This window comes from Leuciscus leuciscus (genome assembly GCF_965113295.1).
Source record: "Leuciscus leuciscus genome assembly, chromosome: 17".
Lineage (NCBI taxonomy): Eukaryota > Metazoa > Chordata > Actinopteri > Cypriniformes > Leuciscidae > Leuciscus > Leuciscus leuciscus.
This window is the reverse complement of record NC_138741.1, coordinates 17745591-17759983: the sequence shown is the minus strand read 5'-3', so window position 1 is coordinate 17759983 and position 14393 is coordinate 17745591. Positions and strand designations below refer to the sequence as shown.

Sequence of the window (14393 nt, the reverse complement as noted above, 5' to 3'; positions counted from 1 at the left end):
TAGTTTAAATAAACCAAATGCGTCTGTATTTACAATTGTGTAAGTATATAAAACATCAAATCTATTTACATGTATATATTTTTTTTAAATGGTTTCAAAGCGGTATATTTTTAACTTTGTGTGCAAGATTACTTTTATTTTGTACAGGACGATGTTACTACACGCACTTCCGACTCATGCACCGCCTGCAAAATTAGCCGGGGGCGCGCTGGGCTAACTGCTAAACGGCTAACGGAACAGGGAGAAAGGAAGCCCGGACATTCACATCACATAAACCATAATAATATGCACCAGTGCAGAAAAAATAAACCGAACTAATCTGACCACACACGGTATGTTTTATATGTTTTCTAAATGCATGATTAGTAGCAGGACGTTATTAGGTCGGTTGTTAGCTGTGATGCTAAAAGAAGGAATGAGGGTCACAGGACGCCTTTGATTTGTTTACCTCCTTGTTTACATTTGATGTTTTATTGTGTTTGTTAATGTTCACAATTACTCTTTTCTACCGCATAACGTATAGCATTATCGTCTGTTCATTTAATTTCCCGTTTTTATTTCTTTACTCTTTATTTATCATTTTAGTACTCAACTTATCAGTTCATGTACTTCTTAATTTCATAAAAACACCTTTGCTTACACTGCTCAACGCTTTATTTACTTTATTCACTTGATTTACACAATCTAACACAAAGGAAGCAATCAGTCTGCAGCAACTAAAAAAAAACAATTCTGTGCTCATGATCTCTTGATCTGCATTCACAGTCGTGTTGCACATAAAGTTTAGAATATGTTTTTGTTTTAATTTTATGTTTTTCTTGCTAATTTTTCAAGGCAAAGGAACCCTCGTCCCAGATGAACATGATCAGTGTGCTATAATAATAATAATCAAAACACCACTGTACAATCCAAGGCTGCAGTGCTTTCTTTCTACACTTTCAGAAAAATGGAGACAGAAGCAGTAAGTAAATAAACATCTAAAAGAGCTATTTTATTTATGTTCTGTCAGTGTTTCTATATATATATATTTTTTTTTTTAATACTTATTTTTTTGTTTACTTGCTCTTTAGGAAGTAATCCCTATTTGGCAAAATAAACCACATGGATCAACTCGTAGTGTGGTGAGACGAATTGGTTCTACACTGCCTCTTAAACCTTGTCCCAGGGCTTGTTTCCAGGTATTGGAATAAACATTGTTTATAAAAACAAGCAAATGCTTTCATGCACCCAGATCATCAAGTGGTTGAGTTAAAGATTGAAAAGTGTTGTAAGTTAACCCTCATATTTTCGAAGAAGGAAAAAAAAGTGTCACTTTTAAAAAAAAATTAGTTATAACACTAATTTCCCTGAAGTAACAATAAAAATATGCTGCTCTTTTTGGATTTTAGGCCATTTAGATGTCATTTATCATCTATTACCAAAAATAATCATCTAGATGTTATTTACCATTTGTTTAAATCTGCACTTCTATAAACATAAACAGTTGAAACAAACCCCTGGTTTCACAGACAAGTCTTTAGCTAGTCACAGATTAAAATGCATGTTTGAGCTGTTTTAACTGGAAGCAAGTTCCACTGGTGTATCTTAAAATATATCAGTGACATTGTTTTGTCTCAATATGCACATCAGAATGTTTTTTTCTAAGGCATGTTTAAAAAAGCTACTTAAATGTCCTAATTAAACTAAGGTTTAATCGAAGCCTCGTCTGTAAAACCAGGCCAAAGTAAATCATTGCTGTCATCTGGTGAAAACAGAAGTATAACATGACTTCATGTCAGGTCAAAATCATGTTTTGACAGTAATGGTCCAGTAGATGGCTGAAGTGTCCTCTGCATCCACCCGTTGCACAAGAATTTGAGATCTTATGCTTAGGAAATATACATTTGGATATTTATTTAGACATTATCCAACTATTATGTGCCAAATTGTGGTACTAAAAAAAACCAAAAAACATTTTGAAGCGTCATTTTTGCAGTAGTTGGGTCGGTGTGTGAGTTTTTGCACTCCCGTTTATGTGTGTGTTTGTTCAACATTGGGGCTGATATATAGATTTTATTCAACACATATTTATAAAAAAGAAGCTCTGCATTAGGGTCTTTCCCATGATTTTCCTATGGTTGGTGTGACCTTTTGTTATGATGATTTATCAATGTTATGAGACTCATCAAATTAAGTCCATTTTTATTTGTTTGTTTGTTTAGAATGTTTAAACAAAGTTCCCAAGAGCTAAGATTGAGGAAACCATTTTTATATATAATTTTTTAAAAATAAAATCAGTCAAAAATGACAGAATAGCTTATAAGGGTTAAAACTAAAGGAATGGCTGTTTTCTGCTTGTGTTCTTCAGGAACTCCCAGGCCTTCCTCCAATGCGCTCTTTGGATGGTCCACTGGTGCCTACGCTGGCAGATATTGCCTGGATTGCAGATGATGAGGAGGAGACATATGCCAGAGTGAGGTAAGTCTGTCATGCGAGTGCACCAGATTTCCTATTTGACTGCTTTTTTAATGGTGTTTTGTAGGATTTAGAGCAGAATTTGAATTTAGTGTTGGATCCTCACTAAAATATTAAATGAATGAATTTTACCCCAATGCCGTCTTGTTGTTTGTCAGGAGTGACACACGTCCCCTGAGGCATGAGTGGAGGCCAACACCGCTGCTGATCATGCACAGGAACTCGTCTGTGCCTAACTTCAGACGAGAAGGCAGGCGAGTCGAGGGCCTGAGGAAACCAGGGGTTACCGCTCTAAACCGCACCACAGCTTTACAAGATGAGCTGACTCGACTCCGAGCCCAGATCGCCAAGATTGTTGCTTCAGAATCAGGTTGAGAATTTGACTAAATCATTTAATTCTATATAATTTAGTTTCTCTTGGGTTCTCATTTTTTGACATTGGCAAGTTAATACTTAAGATGTATTTGGCTTTAGACTCAAAATTAAGACTAGTAGGCAGTAGCAGAAATGTATTTGCTTGAAAATGTTTTGACCTGTAGTGCTTCATAAAAATGTTGACCCGTTTCAGATTCGAACCCCATCACCCCTGACCTGCTGTCCCCTGACGACACTAGTGTGGGCTTCTCCATGGCTCCTTTTGAGACCGCTGCTTACCAGGCTGCTCCCACAGCCTCCTTTGTCATTAGTGATGTCACAGAAGAAGTAGAAGAAGAGGAGGAGGAAGAGGATGAAGAGGAGGAGGTGTCAGAGCTGGTGCCTGATCCTGTGCCGCCTGTTTCCATGACAGCATCTGCAACTTTTGATCTTGATCACCCTACTATGGACTTTCGGGAGCCAGAGGAGGACACAGTGTCTCTTTCAAAATCGACAAGCTTTGCTGATGTAATGGACATCCTGAAAGACATGAACCGCATGAAGATGAGCAAGGACAGGTGAGCGCTGTTTCAACACCAGCTTGACACTGACTATGCAGAAATTTGGTGGGGGGTGTTTTCATTCTTCTGTAAAAGCCTTGTATTAATATTCTTTATTGTATTAATATTATATTATTATTACTACTACTATTCTACTTATTTTGAGTCTATGGCAGCCCATAGAAACGCTTGCAGGAAAGTTATGAAATTTGACACACAGTTAGAGGACAGTCTCTAACCCAATCTCTCTAGCGCCACCAACTGTCCAAAGTTGCGCTCACGTTTATGCTAAAAACTTTTGAACCATAAGGGCTAGACATTTTTCTTAATTCATTAATATAGATGGTGCTGTTGTGTTTTGTGACCAATAATCATAATATATATTATTTTATCATTGCTATAGATTTATATTTACAATAATAATAATAATAATTAATATGAATTAATGGTGTTTTGATGCCTATTTTTTATGTATATTATTAATAATTAATGTAATTGAGTTTTACGTGTTAAATGTATAATTATTATTTTAATGAATAGTGATAGCATATTTGTGACCCTGGACCACAAAACCAGTCTTATGGGTAATTTTTTTTAAATTGAGATTTATACATCATCTGAAAGCTGAATACATAATCTTTCCATTGATGTATGGTTTGTTATGATAGGACAATATTTGGCCGGGATACAACTATTTGAAAATCTGGAATCTGAGGGTACAGAAAAATCGAAATATTGAGAAAATCGCATTTAAAGTTGTCCATTTCTATTGGCGATAGTGCTGCATCCATTCACAAAAATAAATGTTTTATATATTTAAGGTGGGAAATTTACAAAATATCTTCATGGAACATGATCTTTACTTAATATCCTAATGATTTTTGCCATAAAAGAAAACTCTATAATTTTGACCCATACAATGTTTTGTTGGCTTTTGCCACAAATATACCCGTGCAACATAAGACTGGTTTTGTGATCCAGGGTCACATTTATGGAAGCTTGTTTCCGCCACTGAATAATAAATTAATAATAATTGCGACTTTTTATCTCACTATTGCGAGTTTACATCTCGCAATTCTGACTTTATTTCTCAGAATTGCGAGATATAAAGTCAGAACTGCGTGAAATAAAGTCGCAATTGCGTATTATAAAGTCAGAATTGCAAGATATAAAGTCAGAATTGCGTGAAATAAAGTCACAATTGCGTGAAATAAAGTCACAATTGCGTGTTAAGTCAGAATTGCGAGATATAAACTCGCAATTGTGAGATAAAAAGTCAGAATTCTGACTTTTTTTCTCGCAATTGCGACTTTATATCTCGCAATTCTGACTTTATAACACGCAATTGCGACTTTATATCTCGCAATTCTGACATCTTTTCTCAGAATTGCGAGATATAAACTCACAATTGTGAGAGATAAAGTCCAATTCTAAGGGAAAAAAAGACGGACTTTTTTTTTTTTAGCACAGAATAGTTTATATCTCACAATTCTGACTTTATAACACGCAATTGCGACTTTATATCGTGCAATTCTGACTTTATATCTCCCAATTGCGACTTTATTTCTCAGAATTGCAACTTTATATCTCGCAATTGCGACTTTATTTCTCAGAATTGTGACTTTATATCCCGCAATTGCGACTTTATTTCTCAGAATTGTGACTTTATATCCCGCAATTGCGACTTTATTTCTCAGAATTGCGACTTTATATCTCGCAATTGCGACTTTATTTCTCCGAATTGCGACTTTATTTCTCACAATTCTGACTTCATATCTCGCAATTGTGAGAAAAAAAGTCAGAATTGTGAGATAAAAAGTCGCAATTATTATTATTTATTTATTATTCAGTGGCGGAAACAAGCTTCCATACATATTAATACCTATTATTATTATTATATCATTGTTATTTTTATTATTAATAAATAATGATGTGAATAATGTTATTGTGTACTGTATTCAGATATAACCGTGGGTGCACCTCACTGAGGGAGGAAGATTCTGCCTCTCTTATATCTGAAGCATTGAGGAAGAAATTCGTTCTGAAGGACGATGACATCAGTATGAGGAAATAATCTATTATCCAGACCTTCTCAGCAGACTCTCTATGTAAGGCTGAACTGCATGGATTTTTTTCCCCTCTGGTTTAAAGTTTCAGTCTGAGATACCAAGAGATACCAAACTACTTTTATGTTCTTAAGTCTTTTTTTTCTACTGGGTCAATAGGCCTGTGCCTGTGGATCATTGCCATGGAAACCCCATAAAGCCTCTGAATAAAAGGAGTTATTCTGCGTTCCTCAGTGCTTCCACAATGCTGCGCTGTTGTGACGCGTCTGGAAGGAAAAGAAGCAGTTCTCGTCAGCACACACACATACATACTCCAACTGGCACTGAGCGATCAAGTTTATAATGCGTGTGTGTGTGCGCACATAAGGGTCCATAAGGATAGCCTTTATACTCAGCAGATCAGTGATCACTCAGCCTTTGTCGTTCCATCATAGATTTTGTGAAATCTAAGCACTACTTCCTGTTTCACCATCATTGTTTTGTTAATTTTAATAGGACATTAGTATCTTAAGATCCTTTATCAACAAGCGAGCAGTCGAAATTTCAAAATCACATCATATTATTCAAGCCATGAAATTACAGAAGATTCCTGAAGGATCCCAGTTCCAGTCTGTCATTTTATAGATGTGTAGTTTGGAGCTGTAGAAGTGTATCTCTTGCCTTACACGTTCCCTCATACAACCCTGTTATACTTGAAGCAGATTTGATGAGTGATCTGATGTTACGATACATGCGTATTTTTGCCTCTGTTTAGAGACTAAACAAGACGCTGTTCTATTTAAAGGGTTTATTGTGTGTGTGTGTGTGTGTGTGTGTGCATGTGCACTGAAGACTTCGGATTGCATTCTGTTGTAATTAGCGCTCTGTGATTTTCCCCTTCTACCCCACAGACTTTTGAAGTGTATATTGTGTAAGAAGACTGATGTGGTTCAGCAACATAAGTTTGAATTCATAATTTGTGTGGTTTATCTTCAGGAAGTACATGGTTTTTGCTTGTGTCAGGCAGGTTGTAAATGTTTCTGTAAAATCTGAATAGCATGTGTGATGTGGGGCTGGGTGTGACTGTAAGCCAGTTTTGAGGATGCCTCATGTTTTATATGATGATGAAGGATGTTTTTTCCTTTTGCAAAGTGTAACATGAAGCTGTTTTAATGCATACACTGCTTTGGTGCCATGATCGCTCACTAAAGTGGAAATCAAACTCAAAATGTGCTTTTCATTTCTTTCACATTCTTTTTTGGACATGCCTGCAGCCTTTCCCCATCTGTCTGACACATTGCATTAGAAGAGATGTTTTGGTGTTTTTAATCCAAAACCCTTCTTCTCAAACTTAACAATCATCCAGCTATGTTGAGATGATTTTAGTGTGAATTATAGTTACTTTTAAAACAAAATTTAAGGCCACAACTACCTACATTTTATTTCCTGAAGTGATACTCTAGTTTACAGTATAAATGTTTTCATATCAGCGTTATATTCATATATGAGCCTGATTAATGTCATCATCGATGCTAATGGGTGAATAGAGCTGTAATATAGAGTGTTGTATCATGCACTGAACATACTAACGTATGTTCCTGTACCTGTCAGTAACAGGTTAAAATGTGTGTGCTGCTCTTTCATTCTGACTGCAGGGTTTCATTTATAGTTTCTACCATAGTAAACACTGCAAGTTTGCTTTTATTCAGGTAAATCTTGCAGTTCCATAGTTTCTTTTAGAAGACAGAAACTTGTGTGTTTGCTTTTTGTCAAATAAGGGTATTCTATCTGCCTGTTGTTTGTGTGTAAGAGGAAATAAATGGTTAAAATGCATTATAATTCATGTATTTTCTTCAACCACAGGGGGCGGCATTCTCTTAAGTCTTAAAGGGATACTACACTTTAAAATGAAAATTCTGTCATCATATACTCACCCTCATGTTGTTTCAAACCTTTATGAATTTCTTTCTTCTGCTGAACAGAAAGTAAGATATTTAGAAGAATATCAGTAACCAGACAGTTTCTGGTCTCATTGACTTCCATAGTATATTTTTTTCCTACTATGGAAATAAATGAGACCAGAAACTGTCTGGTTACTGACATTCTTCTAAATATCTTCCTTTCTGTTCAGCAGAAGAAAGAAATTAATACAGGTTTGAAACAACATGAGGGTGAGTATTAGGGATGGGGCCGATCCGATCCAGTATCGGGACCGAAACCAGCGTAATTCACGTATCGGATTTTCCCGATCCAACCTGCGGAGATATCCGATATCCATGAGTCATGTCTGCGCTTTAACGTTGTCTGCTGAAATGACTCCAAAAGTGATTCCTGCCGGCTAGTCTGCTAGCTGGCTGCAAACTGCGGAATGGATTTCCTGAACGGAGGTGCGGCTCAATGAAACACAGAGTTATGAGACACGCCCCTGCTCAGGAAATCCCTTCCGCAGTTTGCGGCTAGCCAACAACGTCCGCTGTGTGGAAATACTTCACACTGGAAACACCACAGAGCAAGACAGCAAAATGCAATGTTTGCAAAGCCGTAATAGCAGAGCCCGTGTACGGAGAGCCTTGGCACTTCCTATTAGCCCCATTGTATGAGTAGTAGCAGAGAATGTCTAATAGGAAGATAATTGGCACTCTCTGGTTACTTCCGGTTTCTGGACTGGCTGCAGTAACAGGTCTCTGTCCATGAGGGGGCGCTCGCAGGCGAGTGCAGAATGAATGGATGTCTATGGAGCTATACCCATCAAAATCCACTTTTCTCAGGATATAATTTTTTGTCTAGTAATTTGAATGTTGTATTCGAAAGGAGATGCAAAGAAATTACACATTGCTGGGTGTTAGATTTTTTAGAGACACTTGTTTGCTTTAAAAAGTCTTTTAAAATGTCAATGACGTCATACACATCGTACGACCAGAGATAATGCTTTACGGTAATTCTTCAGTCGCTTTGTTGCTTTCGCGCTCTGCACTTTCTTTTCTCTCGAGGCATCGACAACACAGCTGACACAGGTAAATACACGTGCTAGAAGAGTTTTTGTTATGTTTGTTTCTGGTCCCGCTTCGGATGTCACGATGCCATCAAGCTGTATCTCTGGTCGTAATCAGTCCTTCACTGACCAATCAGCGTTCATTAGCAGAACGCTAGCGTGTTATGGGCAACAACTAGCCTAGAAATCTAGACGCACCCTAGCGGCAGCAAAATTATTTTGCAGCCAGGGTCAGTCTAGCAACTCTCAATAGACCTTCTAGCTGCAAAAACCTAAATTGGGTCAGGCCAATCACGTCGTGTATAGAGTAGGCCGGGGCGGGCTTAACATATGACGACAGAGTTGCGACGGTTACCTGCCTGCGACTTGAAAACAAAGAATGACGGCTGCTGGAGAACAGTCTTTCGAATCGGCTTTGTCCGCGGCTCTGGAGGACTTGGAGTTAGGTTTTTCTTTGAGAAAAGAGCAAAGAACGGCACTTAAGTCATTCTTAAAAAAAGGAAGATGTGTTCGTCGTTTTGCCAGCCAGATATGGCAAAAGTTGAATCGATCAACTAGCTCCGCTGTGGGGAAAACGCTCTGGTTGGTTGAAACGCTGTCCTATTGCGTGCAGAGGGAATTTGAAAGACAGCCGTTTATCCCGCCCCTCGGAGTGAGCGTGTCTATGGTGAGTTGCCAGACTAAACATCTTGATGTAAGTCTGGCTCGCCAGGCTAGGCAACAACAACTCAACCTGTAAGAAATCGAAAGGACATAAGTACTCGTTCATTCAATTTTCGACCTATAACCCATGTTGAACTTGCAAAACCTACAATAAAATCGGAGATTTCTCAACGGCAATCGGGTGAAAGAGACAAATTTAGCCGTCTAGCCCCATAGACCAGTAGGGGGAGGCTGCAGACCTGGGGCCTCATTTATAAACGTTGCGTACGCACAAAAGAAGGCGTACGCCGCTCTCTACGCAATAATTGGTATTTATAAAAAGCAAACTTGACGGGAAAATGTGCGGTTCTTCACGCAAACTCTGACCCAGGCGTACGCACAAAAACGGGTGAAATGAGAAATGGCGACACCGTCGGCAGAGGGAAGAAACGTGAAAGTGTGTGTAAGTGTGTGAAAATTTAGACCGTTGTGTAAAAGAAATGGCAATACTGCCTCTCATAAATAACATGAAGACTTCACAAAGCAAGTCTTACAATTAACAGCCTACACGAACACCCGTTTGATCGATCTGCAGTGTAAAACAAACAAAATCAAATGAAGATTAAACAGAAATGCAAATTAACACATATTTGCAAAAAGAAAAGTGAAATATGTTCTGCAATAATATTAGCATGTTATGCAATTCATCCTCATAACACATCTGTAGCTTGTCAGATGCAATCAAATAGATGGTAATAAAATGCCATGATGCCATCACAATGGCCCTCATTTATCATTCTTGCGTAGAAACGGGCGTATATATTAGTGTAAGATTATGCTTACACTCCTCTCACCGCCTGATTTATGAAGCTGTGCGTACCTTTGAAATCCAGGTGTACGCAATACCTGCCCTTGATAAATGCCGCGGCTGAAAACGATCGTCATTAGAATAACACGCCCCTATATATTCAAGTCTCCGCTTCCCCCACGCCCTCATTTTACGCCATGGACACACGGAAGACGGCAAAGAAGAGAAACGTAATCGGTTACTAATGTAACCTCGGTTCTCTCTAGAAGAGGGAACGAGTATTGCGTAAGTTAGCTTACGCTACGGGAAAGTCATCTTTTCTCGAGATCTGAAGCCAAAAAATTATCCTTAATTTTTATAATTTTGTCAACGCAGTGCAGCAGCACGCAGACCTAGGGCAGGCTTACTAGCGTGCCCATTGGCTGCCCTGCGGCAACTGCAGCAGCCTATCGCTGAGCCTTAGACGTGACGTCACGTCCAATGAGCGCGCTTGGCGCGCCTCATGCGTCACAGCCCGCGAAAGAGGGGGTGTGGCTTAGCGTATACAAGCGAGGCTCAGAGGCTGCTTCACTGGTTTCTGTCGCTGAAGCGAATGAGCTCGTGGCGCGAGCACGGCGGGTTACGCAATACTCGTTCCCTCTTCTAGAGAGAACCGAGGTTACGTTAGTAACCGATTACGTTCTCTTACGAGAGGTTCTCTCGTATTGCGTAAGTTAGCTTACGCTACGGGAACTCCCTTGTCAACGCCGTGCGTGCCCAGCATCCACTAAATGAGTCCCAGGGGAAGTCCGGGGAACACGATGAGTGGGAACCGGGCTGCCAATAGAATGGCTAGCGCAGTACATAAGCACACACTAGGGCGCTCAGAGCGGCACGGCCGGTCTGAGCTGATAAACCCTTGTATAATGCAGCTCAACCAGGAGAGCTAAATCAACCGCAGTAGCCCGCACACAGACAGTGGGCCGGCCTACGCGTGACTTAGACTGATAAAACTTTCACCTGCAAGGCAGGAACTTCCAGGTTGTACAAATGTCATGAATGGAAATTCCGCTGGACCAAGCCCATGAAGAGGCCATGCCTCTGGTGGAGTGAGCCCTGATGCCCAGAGGGCACTGCAGGTTTTTAGACGCATAAGCAGCTGCGATAGCGTCCACTATCCATCTGGACAGGCTGTGTTTCGAGGCGGCGAGACCTTTGGTGCGCCCACCAAACGAAACGAAAAGCTGCTCCGAGCGCCTGATAGCGGCGGAGCGTGTGACGTAATTTCTCAGCGCTCTGACTGGGCAGAGGAGATTACCATCGACCTCGCTGCCGGAAGGCGGCAGGGCTGAGAGAGAAATGACCTGTGCTCTGAAGGGAGTGCCCAATATTTTGGGGACGTAACCATGCCTCGGTTTAAGAATGACTTTCGAGTCATTAGGTCCGAACTCGAGGCACACGGCGTTAACGGATAACGCGTAAAGGTCTCCCACACGTTTGACTGAAGACAGAGCTATCAGAAAAACGGTTTTGAGCGTGAGGTATTTCATATCCACAGTTTCTATGGGTTCAAAGGGATGCGCTTTCAGGGCCTCTAGGACCAGCGAAAGATCCCACATAGGAACCGAGGGGGGTCGCGGGGGGTTCATCTTCCTGGCTCCCCTAAGGAAGCGGGTGATGAACTCGTTCCTTCCTAATGCGCGGCCCAGCGCCGAACCGGCAAAAGCTGAGATGGCCGCAACATAGACTTTAAGCGTGGAAGGGGACCTGCCCGTGTCCAGCAGCTCTTGAAGGAAAACCAATACCTGCGATACCCCACATGCTTGTGGATCCAGCCCCTTGGCAGTGCACCACTTTTAAACACAGACCATTTAGACGTGTAGAGCCGCCTCGTAGAGGGGTCTGGGCCAGCGCGTCCTCGTTCTTCGTAAAGAACTTTGGGCAGTGAGCGTTGTCTTTTGACGCAAAGAGGTCGACTTTCGCTTTGCCGAAACGGCGCCACAGTGACTGGACTGTTTGGGGATGCAAGGACCACTCCCCAGGGGGAACATTGTCCCTGGACAGTCTGTCGGGACCCTCGTTCAGGTGCCCAGGCACATGCGCGGCTCTCAGTGAGTGCTGAGCCCACACGAGGAGGCGTTCCGCCAGGGTGCAGAGCATTTTGGATCTGATGCCGCCCTGGCGGTTCACGTAGGCCACTACTGATGTATTGTCCGTGCTGACTAGAACATGGTGACCTTGGAGGACTGGGAGGAAGTGCCTGAGCGCTTTCTCGACCGCGAGCATCTCTAGACAGTTTATGTGAAGGAGATTCTCCTGGTCTGACCAGCGGCCATAGACCGGTCTGCCTTCGAAGAGCGCTCCCCAACCTTGGTTGGAAGCGTCTGTCGAGACAACCTTCCGGTGCGAGATCGCTCCCATCGTCACTACCGTGCGATACCATTTGGCTGCCAGCCAGGGCTGTAGGGCTGAAATGCAGCCTTGATTCACCCTGACTCGCGAGTCGCCGGCCGCCCAGGCTCGGTGAGGCACGCGCGCTTTCAGCCAGCGTTGAAGCGGGCGTATGCGCAGTAAGCCCAGCTGAAGCACTGCTGCAGCTGAGGCCATATGCCCCAGGATTCGCTGGAATGTCCTCAGCGGAGCCTGGCTGCCCACCTGGAAGGATGCGGCGAGATGACGGATGCGGCGCGCGCGCTGCTCCGATAATCTGGCCGTCATAGCCACCGAGTCCAGCTCTATCCCAAGAAGGAGATTGACTGGCGGGGCGATAATGAGCTCTTGGTCCAGTTAACCGAGAGACCCAGGTTTTCCAAGTGGCTGAGAAGCACTGTTCTGTGAGACACAAGCTCTGTCTCTGACTGCGCCAGAATAAGCCAGTCGTCCAGATAGTTCAGTATACGCATTCCCCGTCTTCTGAGGGGAGCGAGAGCCGTGTCCATGCACTTCGTAAATGTACGGGGTGCCAAAGACAGGCCGAACGGCAGGACTGTGTATTGATATACCCGACCGTCGAACGCGAATCTCAAGAATGGCCTGTGACGGGGTGTTATCTGGATCTGAAAGTACGCGTCCTTCAGATCGAGAGAGATAAACCAGTCTCCTGGGCGAATTTGCGCAAGGATTTGTCTGGTTGTGATCATTTTGAACGGCCGTCTCATGAGGGCTTTGTTCAAATGTCTCAGATCTAAAATAGGTCTTAGCGCTCCGTCCTTCTTGGGTACGAGGAAGCAACGGCTGTAAAAGCCCGACTCGCTCAGAGAAGGATGGACCTGTTCTATAGCCCCTTTGTGCAGCAGCTTTGCTATTTTCTGCATGAAGCAGATGCGCTGCTTCTGAATTCACTCCTGTCTCCGTCCGTGCTAAAAAGCGCGGGGGACGGCGAGCGAATTGAAGCGAATAGCCGTGTTCTATAGTGTTCAGCACCCATTCTGACATGCCCTGGATAGCTTCCCATGCTTCCGCACGCATAGCTAGGGGTCGAATGGTCTCTGGGTTCAGATCGCCGCACTGCGCGAGATGGGGAACCTGTATCAGAGAAGATGGGGCGGCGCACGCCCCACGGGGTGCTTGAACACGGGGGCTGGTAGACAGTAGTGACTGGCTGTACAGCGTATGACGGCTCGATCTTTATGGATGGGGCACATTTCGCAGTTAAAAACCCGTGTCGCGAGAGCGGCATGAGGGGTATCGTGTTTGTTAGTAAGTGCGCGCACTCGTGAGCGGGCGCAGGGCTTACATTTGTCACACGGCCAGTGTTTGAGCGCTTTAGAGGGTCTGCAACCCGGGGTAACTGTGTGGCAGAGCGGGCAGTGGGTAGGTGTGGGCACAGAGTCGTGGACACATTCTCTACGCTTATCATTCGAGCGGCGCGTGCCCGCTTTATGAGAGTGCACTCTGAGCGCGTTACCAGGGGAACCGTGTTTGTGTGTAGCAGTGAGCACGAGGGTGTGGGCACATTTTCTACACTTATGACACCTTCGGCGTGAGCCGGACAACCCGAATTTATACTCTTTATGAGATTTATCTGGGCCGCCTTAAAAACGGCGTTTGTGTGCAGGCGAGCGAGTTGTGTTACTGGCTCGTTGGCTGCGATGTAAGCTGCTGCAGTAGCCTCTTGTAAGGGGACTGACAGAGCTGGGCGCTTGATGGCTCATAAATACTCAAGCACCATCCTTGTGAGCGGGAGAGTGCGAGATGCAAGGCAAGGCAAGGCAAGTTTATTTATATAGCACATTTCATACACAATGGCAATTCAAAGTGCTTTACATAGAAGAAATTAAAATAATAAAAAGAAATAAGAATAATTAAAACAGTTTAGAAAAATAAAATGAAATACAGTACAGTACAGTCGGACGAACAGCGGCACAGTGCTCATTCAGTAAATGCATAGCTAAACAGAAGTGTTTTGAGTCTGGATTTGAATGTGACTACTGTAGGAGCACATCTGATCTCTTCTGGAAGCTGGTTCCAGCTGCGGCTGGCATAATAGCTAAAAGCAGACTCACCATGCTTAGAGTGAACCCTTGGTATTTCTAGCTGATATGATCCTAATGATCTGA

General features: G+C 42.7%; 2 protein-coding genes across 2 annotated transcripts in view; both read left to right on the top strand.

Moving 5' to 3' along the window:
* Positions 1 to 14393, top strand: part of LOC309479155 (serine/threonine-protein kinase pim-2-like) — a 51953-nt gene that overhangs the window by 7404 nt on the left and 30156 nt on the right. The gene's annotated exons all lie outside the window — the stretch shown is intronic.
* mtfr1l (mitochondrial fission regulator 1-like) lies at positions 174 to 7246 on the top strand. The gene is made up of 8 exons (XM_082143075.1): positions 174 to 332; positions 835 to 961; positions 1071 to 1178; positions 2348 to 2457; positions 2613 to 2824; positions 3023 to 3386; positions 5331 to 5476; positions 5594 to 7246. Exons 2-7 carry the CDS (start codon positions 947 to 949, stop codon positions 5440 to 5442), a joined length of 921 nt encoding a protein of 306 aa, XP_081999201.1. The 5' UTR covers positions 174 to 332; positions 835 to 946; the 3' UTR covers positions 5443 to 5476; positions 5594 to 7246.